This window comes from Charadrius vociferus, unplaced genomic scaffold (assembly GCF_000708025.1).
Source record: "Charadrius vociferus isolate BGI_N301 unplaced genomic scaffold, ASM70802v2 scaffold125, whole genome shotgun sequence".
In the NCBI taxonomy this organism is placed as follows: domain Eukaryota; kingdom Metazoa; phylum Chordata; class Aves; order Charadriiformes; family Charadriidae; genus Charadrius; species Charadrius vociferus.
The window spans coordinates 5,343,856-5,369,144 of record NW_009649036.1 but is presented as its reverse complement, the minus strand read 5'-3'; the positions used below and the strand labels follow the sequence as shown (position 1 = coordinate 5,369,144).

Here is a 25,289-nt window from a genome sequence, read left to right as displayed (position 1 = left end):
GGAAAAGGAAAGGGGTAGGCCCTCAGGGAGCAATGAAAATTAAAAAAAAAAAAAAAAAAAAGGGTCAAATTTTAATTCAAATGTTGTTAATAGGAACTTGCAAGAAAGGACTTAATATATAGGCAAATGACCACCTGCACATGAAATTATAGCATCCATATACTGGCTGTATACATTTTTATGGCTGCATATTCTTTGATCCTTTTGCTACTTTAATGCAGGATTCTGCTCACAGAGATGAACATTAGAACCTCCAAACTTCAACCTTCAGATCACTCGTAAGAGTGCATTCTAGTTAAATAACTGAAAGATCAGTAGATTGAGAAGCGGTTGTTATCTGTGGGCTGGTCTGCATATACTCTTTCTAAGTCCCAAGTGCAAAGCTGAATGCCATGTACAATACATAGCAGTGAGGTGTATTTGTCTTCCAGTGCCTAACAATGTGTCAAAAATGACAACAGATGAGTGGCCATTTATAAATATCCGTAGGGCTGTGCCTCATTTCAAGGTTAGATGAAATTGTTATGGGGAAATAACCAACTACCCACAGTTCCTTAGGAGTATCTACACTGACTCACAAGTATTTTTACTGCTTTAGTTCTAAAATGCACACCAGAAAAAATATATGAGCATTAAATAAATGTCCGGGTCCACAGCACAGATATTTTGTGAAGGGAGCCAAGCATAATCTTCTTTAGCGTGTGGAAGACTCTCACAAAACAAGAATTGCCTTCCCCTTCAATTCACTACCTTAAAAGCTGAACAGCAAGGGGATACACTGGAGGATTTGACAAAACGCCATTCATGAGATACCTTGTCTGATCGCATACACAAATCTAGCGGGAGTTTTATCTTCACAGGGCTCACAAGTCAGGGAAATCTTGAGAATAATCCTAGTGCGTATCCTCCAGGTGCAGCTGTAGTTAGCAGAGCATTGTAAAACAAAATAAAAAGATGGGGAAATCAGAAAGTGAAGATGCAGCAGCGTGAGCCGGCCTTTGCTGAATTCAGTGGTACAGCCTTGCTTTAACACCTAATTCTTTACATGAAAGTGCTGCATTGCCTAGGAGTTATATTATGACTGGGCACCTATAATTTCTAAGAGCGAGACCCACAATAAAAAAACTCAACATGGACACTGTGAATTTCCCTTTATTTCACACACAACTACTCTGATATTTGTGGTTTGTGACTGCTCTTTGCTTGGATTTTTACTTTAGCAAATACGCTGTATAATGGGGATGCTATTTGGTTATTTCTGATCCTCTGTCTCACCTCTTCAAGGGAGTGGCAAATTCATCCCCATTTCCTTTCCTGTACAGTCACTTGTAGAGTCTAGCAACACATGTATTGCATGAACATGTCATCAGCTGAATGAACAGAAACCAAATTTCAGCAGTGCATGCACGGTTCAGAGCCTCGAAAGCAATAACCTACTACAGTGTCTGAACCTGCAAACTGGACAGACTTGCTGGAGTTTTGTCTCTATGTATTTTTTTCAAGTAAAATTAATATGCATACATACATACATACATACATATACAGTCAATGACATATAACAAAATGTCTCTAAGTAGAAAGCTCCAAAACTTTAGCGTAGCAGTACCTCTTGGCATTTTTATTCACTTTCTGAATCTTTATACCATCATCTGTTCTATTACTGTAACAATAAAGAAAGTGGGGGTTCCACTGTTCCCTACAAAAGCAAAGACACATGTCACCATACATTGGACGTCTACAGCTTTGGCATCTATCTGAGCTGGACATCCCTCTACAATCAATGCAGAGCTAGAGAAAGAAGCACTCCCAGGAGGTAATACCTGAATTTTAAGGATGCAAGATTAGATCCCTCCCTAAGGGAAAGAGCTACATCAGCAGAGACATGACATGGTCCCTGGTTAGTCATTTCTTTAGGGAGATTGCCCTCATGAGAATCTAACATTACCACAATACTGAAATATGCCTAACAGAAGGGCAGTGCTCTGCAACCATGTCTGCTCTGGGACTGATAATACGTGTGTATAACTAAACCAAGCTAAAATATATCCGCTGATTTATCCTCCACTGTGAAGTTGACCGCTAAGATCTCAGACATTTGCCAGGACTCAGCAGAGGAGTGACTTTCAGGTCCAAATATAACACTAAAGTCAGAGGAAGAAGCAAAAGGACATTTGAGGAACATACTCCCCTAGCTATTTTTTCAGGAGCTTTTAAAACGTTACTAGTTTTGGTAGCAGCATATCTAGACTGATTTTCAAAGTTCTCTTTAAACAGTGAACTTTCTCCTTCAAAGAAAAAAAATTGAAACTTAGAGGACTCAGGCAGACCCCCTGGATTTAAAGTACATCACTGATTTATTTCCTCATTGTAGACAATGCACTTTAATAAAGGAACACAGAAATAGTCTGAAGCTTATAAATCCCACTCTATATCTGTAAAATAACAGTTCCACATTTTTCTGCAAGTTGACTGTAAGAAAGAAATCTCATATGTCCCATCTATATCCTCTTTAATTATTTATTTCTTACGTAGAATCTAGGAGATTTTTCCTTAAAATAAGCAAGGTACAAAATAAATGCCACACATAAAAACTTCACTAAAAACTATTGAAATTGTTACCCCCAAGTAGTCATTGTTATGAAAAATTGAGTGATGTTTTATAGTTTAACACTCCTCTCCTACAATGACTCTATTAGGATACACCATAATCTGGCATTTTCTCATATTTTGTGTGTGGGTCATAATGTTGCTTAAGCGCAGACGGTTGTATTCCTTGAACCCAGCAGAAGGGCAAATTAGTATATAATCACTCCCACAGATTGGACAATTGAACAGATTTTTAGGAGAGCTTTTCTGGCAGTCAAGATCAGTTTGATAAGTGGGGCTTTTTACATTATTTTTCTTACACCACTCTTTGCTGTGATAGTTTTAAACGTGAGTTCTTCACAGGATTTATTGTATATACAGGTTAAAAATGACCATTGAACTAAATTATATTTGAAAATAGAAGCAAGAACCAGACTTGAGAAAGGTATTTGCTTCAACAAATTCATTATTTTTAGAAGTATTTTTGGTACTTACTGTCAATAGTACCCAACAGACTAGCAATGTTTATTTCAAAAAGATGAAAAAAGAATAAGGGTAAAATATCGCCTGTGATGAACTAAAACTACTTAACTGCAAAAAAAAAAAAAAAAAAAGCATGATTTCATTGTGCCATTCAGACTGCCCCAAATTAGGTTTGCTCTGACTTTCAGCAAAAAACTTGACGTTTTAAATGCCTGTAACATGAACACAAAAAGTTGATAATCTATTGATGAAGGTCTTAGTCCAAAATAATTAAAAGATTTTTGTGTTTCGTTATTTCCAAAAATAGCTGATTGATTCTGAACATTTTGGGGGTAATTCTATAACTAAAGAACAGCTGATTGATTCTGAACATTTTGGGGGTACTTCTATAACTAAAGAACAGCTATTCTAGAATATGGCTTTTTTACAGGCAATAATATACAGTGGCCCTTCTGATTTTAATTTTTTAAGAAAATTTAAAATAACACCAGTTTAAAAATTGTTTCCTCTTCTCTAGCCTTTAGGTTTTACTTCAGATCTGTGAAGTACCATATACCCATCCCCTCTCTGGTAGCTAAGCTCTTTTCTTCTGTCATTTTCCTCTATACAAACTGTTTTTCAGAATAAACCCAGGAAAATGTAATGACTGTAATGTTGTGACAGAGAGAGGGTGGGAAATATGTACTGTCCTTAAATCGCTTAGAAGAAAGCACATCTAATGATGCAGGGCAAAAACTGAAAAGTCAAGAAAGGCATGAGATAAGACTGGTGAGCACTGGTCCTTGCACTGGCATAATGGGGATCCTCCTAATTCCCTGTTTTTTAGCTGTTTACATCCCATTGCATCTTTTTCTCTAACATCAGGCAGGGGGCCTGACTGCACTTCATTCCTGCGGTCCCCAAAGAGCAGTTTCCAGGGCTGGTGTGACAGCAAAGAGTAAAGAGCCTTTGTGCTCAACTAAACTATATTATGAACAGGAGTGGCGTAAGTAAGATGAAAGGTTAATTCTTTTCTCAGGTGTTTCCAGCACATAACCTCTGCAGGATGCCCTTTGTCTTCTGCAACCCAGCTTTCTCGTATACTATGTATTGTTACAATGAGGGACAAAATATGCAAAATATGGATTATTTACTTATCACAAATGAGATTTTCTGTGTTTTCCCATGTTCTGAAAAAGTAAACATAGGCATGGAAACAGTATTTTTATTTTGCTAAGGTGCTTTTGGACAAAATCAAAGAAGGAGAAGAGAGATTTACACAGCCTTCATATGCACAGCATGCAGCAGTGTAACAAGATGGCACAATATTACTCTTCCTCCTTCCTTATTTAAACTTATAACTTCTCTCAGATACAGTTATATTTGCTCTTAATATCTCTGGCAGATGTTCTGGGGTGAATGATGCAATTAAGAATCCAAAATTCCCATTTCTTCCAGATGCTTATTTTTTCAATATTCACTCAGTGGAAATATATTTACTTTCCACTCTGCGGTGTCTAGCAGTTAGCACACCTTCTGGGTTCCATTTCACAAAATTTCCACAGTTAATCTGACACATGCCAATGCATCTTAGATGAAAGTTTAGCCCCAGTAATCTTTTTTTTCTATCGGCAGTAAATTTACATAACATAACAAAACTGAGGAAAGTTTTAAGTAAGTATTTTAATTAAAAAAACTTTTCATTTTGTTGTTCATAGGTACAATAATTTCTGCTATCTGTCATCTTTTTAAAACCATCTTTGGTTTTCCCTAGTCTTCCAGCTGACTGAAGGAATTAATGATGATTTCAGTCTTTTCTATGATTCATTCTTTTTACTGAGATTGAATTACAGGCATAACTGCTTCATCCTTGCTCCCTTCTCATCAGGCACATACATAGTCTTGAGTTCAAACTGTGGATCCAGAACAATTCTGACCTTCCCAGCCACTCAGCCAGTCTCCTACAAGCCCGAGCTCTCCTCTCACACGCGGTCCTGGAGCACAGACTCGGCTGAAGCAATTCTAATAACTTGCACCTAAAAATACAATGGCACAATGCACCCAAGATTTGTGTTGGTCTTAACAGAACACTTTTCTGGGGCATATCCTTTCTGCAGCTCTGCATTCACCCAGAATAACCCACGCATTCAGCTTCATACTTCAGTCATTCAAGGACACTTGATATTGAAGCCAGAAGTATTTTGCAAAAAGAATTCAAAGTCTACTGCATTTACTTGAGAACAATTTCACTACAAGAGTTATACAAATCTATGGGGAAAAAAAGAACAAGACAGACTTGGCAGCTCCTGCCTCAGCCTCCTCATCACTACAGACAGAATTCTTGCTCTGCCTGGTAAAAGAGAGCCGCACAAAGCAGACTGCTCTCTTATGATTTTCCTGCTTTCCGTCATCTAAACCCCCAAGCCAGCCTCCATTCTCCAGTAAGTATGCTGTGGCTTTGCTCCCATCTATGTGGAGAATTGCTTTTTCCTGGTCACAGGTAAATGGTACTTTCACACTTTAATGGGAAGGTCAAAATTTCAGTATTATCCCTCTGCAAATTTCAAGAATTCTTCCTGACTTTCTGTGTATTCTAGCTCAACAAGGAGATATGGAGCAAATGCCAAATCTAGGATTTACAACCAAACCTTTTTTAACACAACAGAAAGACATTTTGCGGAATGATATGCAGATATAAATGAATCTGTCGCAGACCAGATTTCGCTGGCTTCTGAACTGCAACATGAGACTCCATTTGAACAGTAGAAATAAAATAAGACCTTTACAATTTTATTTGGACATTAAGACCCTGATACAGGAGAAGAATTATTAGGCAGATAAAAGAACAATATCCAACCTGAGTCCTCCTGCTGAGAGACTTTCCAAAAGTTCCAGAAGGTTTCCAATAGGTTGCAAAGTCTTTGGTGTATGAATTCAGGGAAGTATTCACACCTACACTGAAAGCTTGTGTTCCCACTTTGTGAAAGGAATGAGCTCTGAAGGGTGTTTCAGAGCACCTAAGAGAGACTCCTAAAAGTGGATATTGTGGAAAATTCCCTGCGTTTTCAGTTAGGTTTGAAAAGCACCTAGTATTTTGTGAAGCTCCCATAAATAAATGATAATCATTTTTAAACTGCTAAAGTGGTCCACGTAAGCTGTTTCATCAGTGATGACCTTGCATTTTTCTCTTTCATCCATGTCTCTCATATCTCTGCATGCATATGCATACATATATGTATGCATACAGACACAGGCTTTGCTGCTTTGGAGCTGTTGGTTTGTGCCACTTAGGCTCAGATCAATACCCTTATCTTCTGAAGAGGTGAGACCCTTTTACAAATTTACATCGAGTCCTTTACAGTTGGACTTGATGATCTTAAAGGTCTTTTCCGACCTAAATCATTCCATGATTCCATAATTCTAAATCTGTACTACAGTGGAAGACTGTCCCAATGAGCTTTAAAATGGTAAATCCTCTTCAGCCCCCACAGAACAGAATAGAAATTTTTGTTCAGAAAGAAACTTTATAAATTGCAACCCAAAACACATAAAGGATTTTTTTCCTGCTGTTCCTCAGAATAGCTGACTGTTTCCGAACATTTCCCTGGCACTTGTATGACTAAAGAACAGCTGTTCTAAAATATGACATTGTACAAGCGATCACTTAACACTGCTATAGAGTAAATTCAGTGAAGAGTGTCAAGACAGAAGGGCATAGTCTTTAGATATCATCAGCAGAAAATTAATGCAGATGAAAGTTTGATTAACATATCCCCTGAACAGTATAGAAATTATCTCCACATGGGATGTGATTTGCTGGGCGCAAACCTCCCAACCTGAACATGTGAAACCCCCTGAGTTGGGTAACAGGGGTGTGCTGTAGATACCAGCATACATATGGGGCAGCCATAACTGCATGTATGGAATGTACATTGGAAGTATGGAATGTGTATTAGAAAGCCTGAGGAGCAGTGCAGAAAACACTAAGATCAGCACTGGGATATGTGACCTCCACACCTGAAACCAGATCTAGACTTTGAAGATAGAATTGGCCCTTATCCTGCCATTACAGCGATTTTACATATCTGGATACTGTTAAAGATCAGACTCTAATTATAATGCGGTATTGACCCATTATATTTGACCTATAAAAATGACACGATCTTAACATGTTGAATTTGGAGAAACCACAACGTAAGAGAAACTGTAAACTAGTCAGATTTTCTTTTCAATTATATTCTTGATTGATGGTCCCAGACAAATAAAATTTTATGAGTTTCTCTGAGGAAAGAGACAGGAAAAAACAAAGTTGTCATACCAGTGGAGAAAAATCTGGGTCTTTTTTTTTTTTTTTTCAGGGTATTGGACGCAAACTTTGTACGAGTCATGACCTTCCAGTATACCTCAAGATACCATCTAAGCTCCAAAGCTGTCAGAAGACCTGGACGCAGCTCCTCTACCATGCATGGCAAATTCCAAGGTTGGAAACTTTAACCAGAAGGTACATTCAGAGCCTTCCTGCACATAAGGATTCATGCTTTTGGAGTAACTCAGTAGACTCTTGTTATCAGCATGAAGCATTTATATAAATAGACACAGAATGGCATTTCCTCAAAAGGTTTTATTTATGTAAACTCACTCTGATATTTACCATTAAAATTTTGTAATAATTTTCCCATTTACGACTCCTATAATATCTCTCTGTACTGGAAGGATCCTCTTTAAAGACAGTGCAGCCAATCTAGTCAATGAATACAAATATTTCCAGAAAGGGAGAAGGGTCTGGGAAGCGGGCAGAGGCAGCTGCACCAACCCCATTGTCTCAGTGTAGCACAGCATCCTGCTTCATGGTGTATGACAGGAGTCTCCAGGTCACTAAACAGTCCTTCTTTTCCTCCTTGATCATAGCTGCATCTGAGATCCATTGCTTTCCTTTTCTGCTCTAAGGAAATGTTTTTTTAAGGCATTATCTATGCCATGATATACATATAGGCAAATGAAAAACTCCGAATATGACTGTAAGCCCAGAAAATAAGATTTTAAATCTGGAAATTCTAACAAAAATATACTGCTATATGCTACATTAACTGAACGCTTAACAAGTTAATGAATCAACAAGGAAAATTCTGATCAACAGATCCAAGAAAGTGTTACTATTAAACCAAAACTAATTGAATAAAGACGACTATCTAGGGGGGCTAACAATTTCTTTCATACTATTTTTATGGGTTTAATCAAAACTGTGGCATGCAAATGTAAGCACTCTGTTTCCCCAGGTATAAGGATAAAGGAATCTAGCAGAATGCGTTTAGTACGCATAACAAATCAACAGGACTAATTTGAAACCAATATAAAACTGGAAAAGTAGATCTGATTCCAGTATTAGGGAAATGTCAACATTTACTTATGACAGGAAAAAGTAACACCAGGGTAAGCATACTATCAATGTTTTTTCAGTCCTAACATTTTACAATATTTTCCTAACAAAAAAGCAAAGGAAAGCTTAATCTTCCAAAACAGAAATTAGCTAAAAAAATAACTGATTGGTGGGCCAGCTATCCAAGGGAAGATAACATTTCTAATAAATGAAAGGGCTAAAAATGTTAAAAAGTTCGGTATTTCTAACTGTAAAATCAACTACGTAACTTTTACACGAATATAAGATTTTGTGCCATCACCTCCTTTCCACTGCAACACAAAACGTGAACATATTTAAGGAAAAGATCCTGGGTATTCACTCATGGAAAGTTAATAAAAATTTGTAATTGGGATTACAAGATCAGGCCCAAAATAAAGAACTGCTATGCACTTCGCTGTTACTTGTCATAGAAAAACATCCAGAAACCGTAATACCTGCCAAATACAAACAGAAATATTTTTAACTCATCAGTATAAAGGAAAATGCATGATATCTCATTGCGACTCTCCAACATCTCTCCCTACTGCTGCCCCAAGGACAGCTGAGTTTCATCGCCCGGGTGGCGGTGGGAATGGGGGGGGAAATGAAGGCAGCCATTTGCTGTGATGGAGCCAGCAGCACAGAGAAGAAATAGACGTAACTGCTATTGCCGTGATTTCTGCACCCCTGTTCCAGTGAACCATCAGAACTATTGGCATCTTGGCAATCGGAGAAAATTATTTTCCTTTATAGCCTGGCAGAAGGCCAAGGAATGTTATCTACTCAATTCCAACAGATACTGCATTAACATTTTAGATTGCAGTGACAGATACTGATATGAAAGTGTTTGACTGACTGTTTTATTTTATCTTCAAGCAAATGGCAATTTTGGGATCAGGTTCTGATCCTGATATAACTAAAACTTTCAATTAATGCCCAAGCTAGATAAGAACATCTAATATCTTTCTTCGCCATGTCTGCCAAAATAACTATCATCTTCCTTTGTTTCTATATTTAAACATTAATTACAGTCAGAATTAAGCTAGGGAAAGCTGCACACAAAGCATTCTCATTTAAGAGACTCTATCTCTGGGACAAACTTCCACAAGAGATAAGATTATCCATGTATGAGATATTTAGCAAATATGACAAAAGAGTTTGATGAAGCAGGACTGACAGATCGACAATAGCCGAGTGAATGCCTCCATCTAATATTTTGACAGACCCCACTGACATCTTCCAGCCTCACCTGGTAGCACCTAAGGCACCCCCACACATGTGTCTGCATGCTTGCAACTTCCCTCATCTAAGTATTAGGCAGTTTTCTCCTACCTAATTCAAGCAAAGAACCTGGGAATATGCAGCACAACTCTTACGTCCTTTGACAGGCCCAAACAACCAGAAGGTACATGGCGAACACATGTAATTTACCTGCACGGTCAGATCCCTCACTAAGTTTTATGGTACAGGCACTTCAAAAAAGTGTAAACAGAGGGAAAAACGTTACTCTTGCTGCTTACGCTTTATATCAGAGCCCATATCATGGAACTGGGAGATCTGTGTTCGGTGCCCTCTTCAGCTCAAAGCAGTTCAAACCACATACTTATGTCCCCAGAGAATGCCATTACCTCCAACAGGACTCCTTCAGGACGGAAGGAGAACAAGAGGGAGCATGTGGCTATCTAGCCGTTACTTAGCTGGAAGGAGGGATGTCTTTTATCTGGTATCTGTCCTCTGCACTAAGGGTACTTAGTGCTTTTAAAATTGAATACAAGCACCCTGCATTACGAATGCTGTCTTCTACACAATGTAAAATCCTCAACAGAAAAGACAAAGGTACATTCATACTAAAACACTGTAACTTCATGATGAAGGCACTTCTACGCAAAGACAAAGGTCTGAATACTTCAGAGGTCTCACATGTACCAGTTAGGGCTGTTCTTATCTAGACACCGAAACTTGTAAACACTAGGAATGTAGATCTCAAACACCAAAATGATAGGCAACCCCTAATTTTCCTGAATACAGTAAACTAGACAGCATTATTTAGCTGCAACGTATTGTAGGTATTTACCCAAGCTTCTGAACATTGTTGTTAGTAACCTATACAGTCTTAATGCATTAACAAGACACCAGAGTAAAAGACTTACACAGTCTTTCACGAGCCTTTCAAAATGATTGTAACCTCCAGTGTGATTCCCAGCAGTAGAACCAGTTACATATATTCTGCAATGTTCCAGCTGTTATAACATTGAAGAACTTTTTATATGATTTTTCATACAAAATGCAATGAGACCAAAGGCAGTTAGGGGTCTGTGGTGGACCTTTTCTTACAGAGTACCCTAAAACTTCAGTGGGACTAATAATTCAAAGTTATTGTTATAAACTAGACACAATCATATCTTAACACAGAGAAGACTCAGTGGTGCTGAGTACAGCTGAACAGAAATAAAAGAGCTTATAAACAAATGTGCCCTTGGTGGGATGGATTCCTCTTTCCAAGTCTGTCCTCAGAGCAGAACACCTCAATACAGTCACATCTCACTCCTTAAGTGCCTTTCTTCCCATCACTTCAAAAGGTGAAGAGCTGTTTGGGTCTTCATCAGCCTTCTCAGCTGTCCCCCAGTCTTTGCTCCTGCTGTAGGCTTCCTGCAAGCTCTCCTGTCTCCTTCTCTACCTGACCACCCATGTGCTCTAGAGGCTTTCTCCCAGCTCACTCAAGAGAGTTTCATTTGGTCTACAGGAAGCAGTCAGCACAAGAAAAACAATGTCTTCTGCTCTGCTGCCTCACATTTAAACATACAGCAAACAGCCAATGCGGAAGACAAACAGGCAGAACTAATCATCAGTGCTCAGAAGCATCTCCACTTAGGCATCGTCTTCAGTAAACTTCAAGATACATGACATACAGTACTGACATCTGTAATAGACAGTACTTCTGATAATAAAGGTTTGTCCTGGGAGTTCAGGGAGCAAAAGCCAGTACTGGACTTTATATACTGTTATCTGAATGTGGAGTCACATGTATAGCAATAGAGTTACACACAGGCAATTAGATGAATATCAGTCAGTGGATAACTGTAAGGAGACAGTTCGGCTAGGAGAAAATCTATGTCAAGGATCAGAGGATCAAGGGTATATTTAAGGCACAATTCACAACACTGAGAGTTTGGAAAGCATTGCACAAGATTCAGCAGCATGCCTCAAGTCCCTCACACTGCCCTAGTGATACAAAAGAACCACAAATACAACATAAATCACCTATTAAGTCATCTTAACAGCTGTCCCAAGTCACCAGTGAATTTCACCCCTTCTGCATGGACCAGGCATGAGGGCATTGAGGCAATGCACACAGGCCATTACCATAGCTTTTAACAAAGTGCTATATTATCTCTCCTCAGAACAAATCAATTCCGCAGCCCAGGGGTCAGGCAGAGCCAGGAGCCTGTCACATGCTGATTCAGTGCAGCGTTAGCATTACTGCACTTGCTAAGGGAGCCGCGCTGAATGCCAGAAGCCAAAAGAACAAATTTGCACCGCCCCGTTTGTCTGCAAGGGCTACCAGTCCTTCCACTCACTCTCCAGAACCAAGGGTACTACTGTCCATACTGCCTTATGCTATCACATTTGATTGTATTTGATCATTGCTATGAGATTTCTTCCCCTAAAAAATGTTTACATTCTCAAAGATACACACATGTGGAACATGTGTTAGACTATATGGAGCCCTGTTCAGGGCTTGCCACCTTGTGGTTCGTTTTCCTGATAGGAAATACGACAAATCTAGACACAAGATTTAAAAGCTCTTCCAGAGCAAACAGAAATGGTGAGTTACGCAAAGAAAATAAGATACCTGGGGACAATGATTGCAATTAAGCTGCATTTCTAACCCAGTTCCACAAAGACTTAAAATTTCCAGTCAGTTCCTTAGGCTTCCCAGGGCTGTCCTGCACATTTTATTTCTACTCTTCTCACAAAACAAAAGGAAAGACACCTGGTGAACAGGGAAGAGGATGACCACTAATGAAAGTCCAGCCACAGACATAAACACATCAGTACCACCTGAAAGCATGCCACTGCTACCGTTGGGTTTCTCGCTCCTCATAGCCATACCCATTCCCAAACTCCAGGCCCATGCATGGCACAGGCTATTGTCCTACACCACAACACTGGTGCCACCAGTGCTTCTGCCCCAGCAAGGCAGCTGTGAACGGCAGACTCATCCAGGAAGGGTGATCTAACAAGCAGCTTTAGAGGCTCAGTGGTTCCTTCATTCAGCTGGGCTTCAAAACAGCTGCTCCTCTTTAAGGAGACACCCAGATCCATTTTCTCCTTGTGAATAGCAAGACGCTCCCTCAGACTTCTAATTTAGTGCAAATTCACAGACAAGCAGGAGCAGCACAAACCAGCAAGGGTTTAGTTTAACTATATGATAGGCAGATGAATAAGTTAGCTTCTGGGTGAAATTTTTAAAATGAAAATAAATTATCACGCCTTGTCATCTAGTAAGTCCAAAAATACTCATTTACTTTATTTATCTACCTGGAGTGTTTTCCTGTTCCACGACAAACTCCTTCTGGCAAGCAAGGATTCATGATTAGCCATATTTTTAAGTGGCTTTTTATTTTATACAGGGATTTAAAATTTATAATAAAGTTTATTGTTTTGTATTTTGAGGAATATTAAACTATGCTTAGATTCAACAGCACCTTTAATTTATTTAGATTACCATTATCAATGTAAAAAACCTTAGTAATCACAAAAAGCTCAAAGAAATCTGAATTTTGAAAGAGTTTTTAGTTTTAGGGTAGAAACTGCGTCTCACAATAGCCTCTTGTCCACAAAGGAGTGCTTGTAAGGGATAATCAGTATATTTCTTTCTCAAAAGGACCAGTCCAACACTTGAAACCTTAAACACGGGCTGTGATACAGTGGACGCCAAATCAATTCATGTTCCCTCTGACAGCAATAGCAAACAGGCAGTGATGCTGAACTGATGCCTGCCTGCCTGCCATATCTGTCAGTGAACACTATATGTTTGCACAGGTTTATTTGTTTTCCAAGGGCTAGCAATGAGTAGGAGGATCAGGATCAGTCTTATAATAAAATACCCTTATGGATTTCTTTCAGCCACCCTCAAGGTATATCAGTTTTTAGACTCATAACCTTGACAACATCCTTTTGGAGACTGATACGCCACTCTTTACTTGTCTCTTCATACATAGCTACTGCAGCACAAAGGGATCTGGTACTGCGCGTGATTCCCAAGTGCACGTGCTCGGGTAAGGCACACATCACCACAGTATCAGGGTCCCCAGCAAAATGACAAAGCAGAATTCCTGTTTCTTTTCAGAAGACAGGATAAATGGAATATAAGTATGTGCACACCCAGGAACTACGCAGGAGAACTCATAATCCTGTGCGTGGCAAAAAAAGTGAGCTTTATGTTTTGTTTTGAACACTGTGAGTGCTTATATATTTTATCTCTCGGAATTTCCATCCAGACTGGTGAAACTTTAACAATCAGTCAAGATAAAGGGGGCAGACATGTCTTCAAACCAGTCTTCTCAAGAGAAAGGAGGATGGACTTGGCACCCACGCACCTGACACTGAAAAACTGTCACCTGACATCCCAGTTTGTACTCCTGGTGGTTTCTCAACTGTACCTCAGAGCCTGGTTCCCCATGCCCTGCCTCGGCCTCTGTTTTTCCTGCTGCTGAGTTGGGATTTCTCATTTGTGCCGTATCCCTGAAATAAGCGCAACAAACCTAGAGACAGCCTGTCAGAGTCAGCTGTTTACATCTCTGCTGAAGTCTGCCTGGAGAGCAGAATGCTCATTAAACAATTTTTCACACATTGATGATCTTTCCTTCTTGTTCTTTTTCTTTTCTTTTACAATAGCCTTCAGAAAACGAGATGGTTTTAATAACTGGTGCAACTGATACACAATATGACTAAGTCAATAGGATAGTAAAGATTTTTTAAAATGTAGATTATCGATCTTTGAAATTGTGAGGGCTCCTTCAAAGTCATTAGGGTTTGTCATGTCCATATGTTAGTAAGGACTTCTATAAATTAAGATTAATGATGCTATGGGTAATTATCACTGAAGAAATTCACATATTTCTCAGTATTTGGAAACTCCATGCAAAGGTGAACAGTGTCAAGTTCTCCTTGAATGTACCTCAGCTCCATTTCTGCTATTAGACTAGAAGAAAGATTTTTTTTGATGCAATGGGAAGTTAAACTCCCAGTTTCACTGGAAATCAATGGTAGTTGAACTGTGTAACTCTGATTTGTGCTTTTTAAAATAATTCCCCATATACAGTGAGTGCAGCTGATTTGCAGATCTACGAAATCCACAAGCCAAAATCCTTCTGGATAATTTTTTCTTTCCAAAAGAATCTGAACATGTGAAATAGCTGCTTTTCCAAATTAAAAACTCTTCTTCTTATTGTTCCCTGCAAGACTTCTTCATATATTTTGCTAGAAGCGTGAAAAGTTAAAACTTAAAAAAACAAAAAAAAAAAAAAGAACCAAAGCTTTTTGTTAACTTGCAGGAATGTAAAGAAGTCCCTAAAGCTAACAACATGATTTTGCAAGGGGGGCTCATGTGCATATTTTTTTAATCTAAAAACATCAAATTCAATACTTCTCAAGTTATTTCTGCTCTAAGGCTGGGGCTTAAACGCCAAGTACTGTCCAGATAATTAATGGAATAGCTCTGCTGGGGTTTCCCTTGCATGAACATATCAGGAAAGATAAAATTGGTGGGGGATCATTTGATTCTCAATTATGAAGCACTAATTCCCAAAATAGTCCTTAGGATTATAATTTGTTTCCATTAAAATCTTGGTGACAGGTTTTACTCATCAGTTTTTCAAAAAGAGTATCAAGCATAATTTGGCAAAGTTTGAATTGGATTGAGGCAAACACAGCCTGACCACCCTTTGTGGATGGAACCAAAATGATCTGAAGATGAGCTTTTTGATTTTTAAAGAAAGATAATCAAAGCCAAAAGAAATCTGAAGCCAGGCTAGGATGTCTTGGCTCTTTTTCAACAGAAAACCAAAATGGCAAGCAAATCCATATTCTGTTTCAGAGGGGAAACGAAGGCTGAGCAAAGGGTGTCAGCATGGTTCCTGTCTGGCATGATGCCCATCTTTGGTGGCCTGCAGGACCACATCAGGATCTGTTTTGTCTGCAGCCAAACTGCAACTCAAAAAAGACTTTGCGGAAAGTGCCCCTGCATCCCAAAGTGAGGAATTTTGAAGAAAGATATCTTCACACAGCAGAAAAATAGCTAGCAGCTGGATATATAAAATACCTGATCATAAAATCCTGTCATCAGAAGGAACATTATAAAATGTACATGAACATAGATGAACTGGCTGGTGTTATTGGAATCCTATTTAACTCCTTAGCTCTCACTACTTTTCATGTCCCACCTTTACTGAAGTTGTTTATTCTCATCTTGAATAAGTGGATAAACAGCCAACAGACATTATATGAAGATGAGAAGTGGACTTCAAAATCATATTACACTGCAGATCACATTTCAAGTTATATTAGCTTATAAGAAGACATTATTATGTGAATCCAGGTTTTTCCTTGCATTAGGAGTTTACAGAAACAAACAAAAAAAAGGCCGGGGGGGGGCAGCAGGGAAGAGCTTTTATTTTTAAGCTTTTTACAAGCTTAAATAAGCCATCACACCTTCTGCTTGTATGTATAGACCTTAAGGGCTGGAACGACTAAGAAGAAACAAATCTCGCATTGTCACAAGTCACTAAAGTGACTGGTCCAGTATTAGGAATGAAGCATAGAAAACAGACAACACTGCAAAGCAACAGTCTTTTTGTGGTGATGAAACAATCACATTCAGCGCCCATTACCCATGAAGTTAACTTTGGCAGATAACTGCACACAGTAGCAGCATACATGTTATTAAAAATCATTTCTTTCTAAGGTTATTTCCAGAACTTCATTTGTGGCACACATATTTGCTGTCTGATATACCTATTTTTATCAGACAAGCAGATTTTATTATTTGATTTTTTTACTTTACTGTCTTATACCACGTTTTCAACTCTACCATCATTACAAAATGATCAACAAGATACTAAAATTAAAGAATGCTGAAAATGGGACTGAAATACTTAAATTCTCAAGAAATGAATAAAAGTCTACCCATTGAAAATTCTCCTCCTTTGGTACTCATTCGTGGACCAATACCAGCAGACACAAAGATGCTTAAGGAAAAAAGGTCGCATAGACTGGACACTTCTGAATTTGTTGACAGAAGCCACAGACACCACAGTATAAGAGAACAGAACGTATTTCTTACCTTTATGATGATTTGCCCCAGACGCTAATTTCCCCCACAGCGTTACAACAAATATTATTATTAGCAGCTTTCCTTTTGTTGCTTTCTGTAAATATCTCTTATTCATCCTGAAAACAAAAACACACAAAAATAAGTATTTCTCTTAAGACTTCTTTAAAAAACATTTTTGTCTTAATTTAAGGAGAATTCCGGAAGTTTTTACAAGTGTCTGGCTGTCAAGCCTTGAGTCTTAAACTCTGCTTAGCTCTAAATGAGTTACATCATACAGAGCATTAGCAGATCCTCCCTCCCATGAGTTACATCATACAGAGCATTAGCATATCCTCCATGGTCCTCCAGCATTCCTCCACCCTGGTCAGTACCAGGAGAATTCAACACCTCCACTCATCGCGTTTCTCTCAAGGCACAAGCAGTGTTCATAACCACAGCAGACTCCTAAACTGGCAAGAAGGATGAATCCTATGCTATGCTGCAGCTATGCTGCAGGTTTTGATGAACACAGCAGTTCCACTAGTGTGTATGGGGACAGTCATGGTCAATGTGGTCCTCTCTGACCTGGGGAGCAGCAGAGGTTTTAGCTTTTGGATTCTGCCCACAAGTCACAAGGAGATAACAGATTTTAATAGACAGCCAGCACACATAACCATTCCACAGAGAAATCCTGTTAGGAAGACATAAGTGGTTTGGAAACATGGACTCAAGCAGGGCAGATTCACTAGTCTCTCTCCTGTCTATCTTTGGGTAATGAAAAGATTTGATTTACTACACCAAGGGAAATTGCACACAGCTACCCTCATCTTGCTCAGTGATGTTTTCACTGTGACAGCAAGCCACCACGGTGGCTCAAGCACAAAGTAACACATGACTTATTTCTCAGTAACCTCCTCCAAAGACAAAATACCCCTCCACCTGCCAAAAAGACAGGTTTAGGAACGTAAGCTCTAGTGCTTAAGGATTATAGTTGTGCAGAGAGTGGCAAGAGGTATAATAATGAAACCTTCTCTCACTTTTCATTCTCTGTAGAAGACCCCTAGGGAGTTGGCTAAGAAACAGCTCTGCACGATGGTCATGTTTCTGCTGATAGGACAATAGTACAATGATGCCTATTCCAAATCACTTACACTAGTAAAGCTGCAAATTTGATCACTTGAACAAAATTATTGCTATTTTGTAATACCTGGAACTAGGGTGCCTTTCTGAGGAGAAAAAACTGCATTGCTTCAGTATGGTTGCACATTTGTCTCCTATAATGTTCATAAGAAGCCCAAAGGAATTTAAGAGTATCTTTTTTGCTCTGCTTGTGTACAACACTATCTTGGGCAACCACAACCCTGTGAAAAGCAGACTGCTCTAATACAGAATTAACAGGTAGCCTGTTCAAAGTCCCAAATCTCTTTCCATTCCTTCAAAGCAATTCCTTTCCTCTGAGCAAATTGCTTTCTAATAGAACACCACACACAGATAAGGCAACCCCCCACACATCCCGCAACTCCACTCGCGATTTCCAGGCTTATAACCAGACCACTTCCCACAAAACTGCCCATCTTGCTTTCCAGGACATTGATGTGATCTTGTTAAGCACTGGTAAGTTTCCACACCAGGCTGCGTGTAACAAAACATGACGACTCAAATTAAGAACCCACTGAGGAGTGTACCAAACCCTTTTAAACCTGAATTCAGAGTAAACAGAACTCAGCATCCTTTGACAGAAATCACACACCTACAGCGTGTTTCCCTGAGGTTCATATATCACATTTATCAGGGAAAAAAGAGAGAAGAGTAAGCAACTACTATATCTAGGATGGTGGATGTGCCCCTGAAAGTCTGACTGATTAATAATCACAGTGGAGGTCACGGTGTGCTGTGAACCACACCAAGCTCTGCCTTCTTGCACTGATTCTAGTGCCTTTGGAGTGTAAACTGCATATTCATCATCAGCTCCAGGTTCATGAAGCACTCAAAGCTAAAGGGAAATATATTATTTGTCACTGTAAATAAGAACAAAAAAATGAAACTGGAATGCACATTCAGCATATGCTCTTTCACAGCCATCCCTGTGAGCGGAATATGAATTAACTCTTTCACTCCTGGATTCTCTTACTGCACCTGTTATGATGCTGGCGCCAAGTCATCTCTTATTAAAATCAAATCTTTCTTCCTCACCTACTCAACCTTGCTGCTCAAAACCCAGTGGGACTTGCACCATTAAGCAAAGTTGAATATAATACAGTTGCCTCCTGTATTTTGCTGATGCCAGATCTACTCGCTGTGCTGCAAGGCTGGCAGCAAATGCACAGCAGAAAATGCAAATACATAAAGAAAAACAGCGGCAGCAGGGGGAAAGAGAGAAAACCAACCTATCTGCCTGTGAACAGCAGCCCCTCAGGGTAGGTGGCAGAGTGAAGATACAAACCTCTGCCCACAGCCCAGCACACCAAAGAGGAATAAGCCAGAACTTTATATAGAAGAGATTGTTCTGCAAAGTAAAGGAAGGGTTTCAGCTTTGACACAGAAAATCTGGGATCGTTGCCATTGCCAGATTTTCCAATCATGAGAAAAACAATGCGCCTTTTCTGTACCACAAGCCTGTTACACTATTGTACATTACTTATTTGTGGTATTCACCTTTAGAAGGACAAAAATCATAACCTTGTCTTTTAGCTGTCCCATAATAGGCACAACTAACAGAAAAGTCAGCGTAAGTAGCAGTGCTAGCTTGGGACTAATAGCTATGGGGCCATCAGCAGAAGTACAGAAAAAAATCTCAGCAGTTAAAGCATTCATAACATACAGCAGCTCAAATAAAAAGTTGGAAGATGATGCTAAGTTTCAAAGTAATTATGCGGTATAACACTAGACTTGCAGTTTTGTGCATTGGCCACTAACAGCGGTCAGTCCAAGGACAGACGAGTGGCTGCATAAGCACAAACAAGGTATGAAGCACTCTGCTCCCAGCAGTGCTGGTACACACACAGAAGCCGCACTGTAGCAATAGAGCCCTGGAAATAAAAAATGAAGGTTTTGTTGCCCAAGAAACTCAGGGGGTTGAGATGGGTGCACCTCATCAGCAAAGCAGGCAAACAGCTAGAAACAAGGAAAGACCATGAGATACACTCAGTATCTGAGTGCGTGCATTATCACCTGGGCTCAGAAACTGTGATGCTGGGTATTTTTTTGTGGAATTGCAAAGCAGCCCACGATACAGCACTGAGAAGACACTGGAACTAGATAGGATTTGACCTCAGCTCTGAAATGTAACTATTAGCCTCTTGCAACCCCAATCCATGTCAAGTAAGTGCATCCAGGAAGTAAAATTCAGTCCATTACCGTACTGTTATTAGACTAACATAACAGGCTGTGTTAAATAGAACAAATGAGCTCTGAAATGAGGTCTACTTTTCCTAGAGGTGATGCAGAGCTCCACAGACAAACTATAGCTATTAACCTGAATGGTTTTTTCTGTGAGACATTTTCCTCTTCTATTTACCTTTCTTTCTGCAGAGCCTCTCCCTTGCAGTGATCCTTACAGCCTTCAGTAATGCCACATAAGCCAAAGGTGATCAAAACCGAGAATAGCTATGCTATAGGAGACGTCTACATTTGAAAATCAATTTTACACAAAAATGCAAACTTTATGTGTAACAAGAATTTCCTGCAGTTTCTAACCCCAACATGGTGGAAATAAAACCAAGGAATTCTCAGCACTTTCACACAAAAGAGGAAAGGAAAGGCTGCCATGTTCCAGTTCATTTTTCAGAAAAAGAAAGATAGCTCCTTTTGTGGTTCCAGGGACACGTTCAAAATAAAACAAAAAGATGTCACCCACATAATTCAAGCAGGCAGTGGCTGACACTGTCTCCCACATCATCCTCACAGGAAAGCTTAGGAAGTGTGGCTTAGATGAATGGACGGTGAGGTGGATTGAGAACTGGCTCACAGATAGAGCTCAGAGGGTTGTGGTTAGTGGCGCAGAGTCTAGTTGGAGGTTAGTAACAAGTGGTGTCCCTCAGGGGTCAGTACTGGGCCCAGTTTTGTTCAACATATTCATCAATGATCTGGATGAAGGGATAGAGTGTACCATCAGCAAGTTTGCTGATGACACAAAACTGGGAGGAGTGGCTGACACGCCAGAAGGCTGTGCTGCCTTACAGCGTGACCTCGCCAGGCTGGAGAGTTGGGCAGAAAGAAACCTTATGAAGTTCAATAAGGGTAAGTGTAGGGTACTGCACCTGGGGAGGAATAACCCCATGCACCAGTACAGGTTGGGGGCTGACCTCCTGGAGAGCAGCTCTGTGGAGAGGGACCTGGGAGTCCTGGCAGCCCACGATACAGCACTGAGAAGACACTGGAACTAGATAGGATTTGACCTCAGCTCTGAAATGTAACTATTAGCCTCTTGCAACCCCAATCCATGTCAAGTAAGTGCATCCAGGAAGTAAAATTCAGTCCATTACCGTACTGTTATTAGACTAACATAACAGGCTGTGTTAAATAGAACAAATGAGCTCTGAAATGAGGTCTACTTTTCCTAGAGGTGATGCAGAGCTCCACAGACAAACTATAGCTATTAACCTGAATGGTTTTCTCTGTGAGACATTTTCCTCTTCTATTTACCTTTCTTTCTGCAGAGCCTCTCCCTTGCAGTGATCCTTACAGCCTTCAGTAATGCCACATAAGCCAAAGGTGATCAAAACCGAGAATAGCTATGCTATAGGAGACGTCTACATTTGAAAATCAATTTTACACAAAAATGCAAACTTTATGTGTAACAAGAATTTCCTGCAGTTTCTAACCCCAACATGGTGGAAATAAAACCAAGGAATTCTCAGCACTTTCACCCAAAAGAGGAAAGGAAAGGCTGCCATGTTCCAGTTCATTTTTCAGAAAAAGAAAGATAGCTCCTTTTGTGGTTCCAGGGACATGTTCAAAATAAAACAAAAAGATGTCACCCACATAATTCAAGCAGGCAGTGGCTGAGTGTGAGATGACTCTGCAGTGACCAGCTCTTCACGAACACCGTAACACAATGAATAAATTCATAGGATTTGTTACTTTTGTTCCATAAGACTCCTTTCCCTTGAAGCACTCTCCACGAAACCATCACCAGACTGGTATCATGGACTCAAGGATAGACTGTTTGGGTGATTAGTGACAAAAATAGGTTAAAAATTGCAGCATGTTTTCTCAGGGTGAAACCACACCTGATGATGCAGAGAAGCTTCACAGGCTGCTGTGTCAGCAGAAATCCTTTTCCCCTGGCTTATCAGAAGCAAACTGTGAATACACTAACAGGCTGCTCAGGCTCTCCTCATCGCTGCTCCATCTCACTCTCAGCCCCCTCCCAACCGCAGATGTGGTCAAACTGTTCACATGTACTGAAACTGCCATGTGCAGATGTGTATTTTCAGTTTCACTGCAGCAATGTAGCATCCATAAGGTTCTGAGTTTCTACTTTCTTCCTTCTTTGCCACTGGACTTGAGATCAGCCACCTTTCCAACAGTTTAGAAATAGAGAAGAATCACATGGGAAATGCCTTACATTGTATGGCCAGTGCTAAATTGCCTTGCTTTCCTATTTTAAGTGAAGTGTAACCTCATGTAATCTTTATTGTTGAGGAGAAAAAAACATAAGGAAATAATAGCTTTCATTCTTCCTTAAAGAGCTCATACACAAATAAAATTCCCATCTGTTTCCTAGGAGTAACAGAATTTTTCTTTGTTGCTCCTTTTCTTTCTTTTCTTTACAAACATCAGCTTCTATGAAGCTGTTCAAAATTCATTCATTCCTGCTTTACATATGTAGAAACTTTCGGTGTCAGTAAGATCCATTTGTCTTCTGCAAACACACCCACCCTGTGAACGCAAGTGTTCATAGAGAAGACTAAGCCCATTTCTCTACTCAGTTCCTGATGAAAAGTTTGAGGCAAAAACCTGATAGAAAATTAGTCCCACATTCTCTTACTTTTCTTTTTAGGACAAATATTTTATTTGCTACATCAGAGAAACCCTAAATGAGTAGTAGAAATCACTTCTGACCCCAAGTCTCTTGTACAGAAATAATGCAGCCATTTAAATTGTGTTCTGCACTGTGTTGAATCTTACATTATTTATTAGTTGTGTTAGTTTCTACATCCCACGCGATGCAGGCATTTGCAGTTTTATTTAGCCTTTCCTGTGTAAGCTAATGCAGATTTAAAAATGCCCCTCTGGTGGATAGGTCACTTTGTAAAAGTAACACCGATGTGACCCCTGTGTGTTTGCATATATATAAATTCCCTCTATGACATTCCTGTCATGTTTGCTCAGTGAACAAGTAATTTGCCACTCTCATTACTTCAGGTACAAGGTAGCTTGTGAAAATCAATCTTCTTTCTGCTTCATACATCACAGCCTGTAACAGACACAAAGTGCATTCCGATTCTGAAATGAAGCTGGGGGAAAAACACAGACCTGTTCTCACAAGCTACTTTCCTTGATCGAGGTGGGCAGGGAAAGCAAGAGAGCCGGCATTCAGCCTAGCAAAGCACACAGGTCTTACGTAGGGGAGTCACACACGGGAAACCTCTGTATGCAAAGCAAAAGGGGTGGGGTTTGTTGTGACTTTTTGGTTTTGGTTTGTTTGTAGTTGTTTTTTTTTTTCAAAAAGTTGCCAATTTCTGGTGTGGGTCTTTTAATAGCAGAATAAGTAGCCCTAGAGAGCTTAGCCCCCCTATTGAGAAATATTTGGAAATAGTCAAAGCTTTGCTGGCCGATGAATACAGCAAGGTTGTCACTGTGACTTTCAGCTGAAGTGTACTGGCGGAAGCAGATTGAAGAATTTTAGGCTTAATGCCATAAAGAGGGCTTTTGAAAGGCTACTGTGCAAAGACTTAAGACACTGAGGCAAATGAATTCTTCTTCGCCAAAGTACTTATGCATATGATTGACATGCATGCCCATACTTGTCTTTTATTTAAACCAGTGTGACTTAAGCACATACTTAAATTTAAGCACATACTTTCCCAAACAGAGATGTATGTACACAGCATGAGTTCTTGAGAAATTATTAGCAAGTGAGCTTTTATAAGAAGAGACAGTTTCGAGAAAAGGAAATATCTCAAATATCTGAAAATATGCAAGAAACCAAAAAACATTTTTCTTTACATACTGCAGTTAGTTTCCCAGGAGCAGGAACCTGGAGACAGAGGCACACACAGGTAATTACATTTGCCTGCAGTGTCTTACAGCACTTGGATGTGAAATTTACATATATATTATTGTTTCCAAAATCTGATAAGCATGGATGCTTAAATTGCCAGAGGTATAGAATGCTTTTGCCACCCAGCTGCGTGCCACCTCACAGCTAGGGACTCTGAGAGATTATGGGGAAACCTTCTTTCTTCCAAAAGGGTATGTATGGTTGTGATGATACCACCTTGAAAACTCAGATGATACTGATGAATGGCCTTCCCTCTAAACTGCCATCAATGTTAATCTCCCCTACTTGCAGATTAGCACCAGCTCTTTGTAGACACAATTGATTGTAATTTTCACCTTCATTAATTTTCAGATGCAACACCTAACTGAAAGCAATAAAGAAAGCAAAGAGTAAACAAGAAATGCACTGTCCTTCTAGCCAGCTTCAACTCAAACAATACAGCTGTATTTAACTGTGTATATATGAAATTTCTTTCCGGGTCATTTCATCAGGACCAGCAAAAGAGTGTTCACCTGATGAACATTGATGCTGACACTTTACTAAGTACACAGAAAGAAAACGTCATGAAATTTGGTGGGGTTAAATTCTGTACTTCTATGTATTTATGAAATACAAAACTAATAGTAATAATCTAGCATTAGACCTGCACATCCCATTCATTGTATTTTTAAGTGCTAACATAAAACAGTACAGAATATTTTAACATCCAAGATATTCTAATATCTTTAATCTGCCCAATGATGTCCTACACCCTTGTGAAATAAGCTCTCATAGTTAAGTGTTCAGTATTAGAAGGTACTTAGGCTTCAATTCACATCATTTTCTCTGATAATATTATGCCACTTTAAACTCTCTCTCTCCCAGTTTCGGTGCTTAAGGGAGCCTTACGTCGTAGGGGGGGACTTAATCATCACGGCAGTAGTATTTGCTTATATCTTACATGTGATCCTCTTGCAGATGGTTATTTACATTTTCTTTATTCACATCTCACTAACCAATCAAAAGTTTAACTGGAAAAAAAAGGATAACAGTTCAATGGGCTTTGAACAAAATGTCTCACTGAGACCTGAATCACTAGGTATACTGTGATTTCATAAAGGCCATTGCAGTGGCAGAGATAAGCCTCCAAATCTATCAAGGCAGAGAAAGCATCAAATATTAGTGGAGAATGGCACCTGAAGTGCTCATATTTAAAAGCAAGGACGAAAATGATCTGGGCAAGTGTAAGCCTATTAGTCTGACCTCTTCAGTTTGCAAGAGCTTAGAACAGGCTTTGAAGAAAAAGATAAATTAAAGAC

The 25,289-nt window shown here is 39.5% G+C and overlaps 1 protein-coding gene across 1 annotated transcript in view; it reads right to left on the bottom strand.

Moving 5' to 3' along the window:
* Positions 1 to 16,899, bottom strand: part of FAM19A2 (family with sequence similarity 19 (chemokine (C-C motif)-like), member A2) — a 55,518-nt gene extending 38,619 nt beyond the window's left edge. The window contains exon 1 of the mRNA XM_009887823.1: positions 16,794 to 16,899. Coding sequence (XP_009886125.1) covers positions 16,794 to 16,899 — 106 coding nt within the window. The remainder of the gene's footprint in view (positions 1 to 16,793) is intronic.
* Positions 16,900 to 25,289: the final 8,390 nt, after the last annotated feature.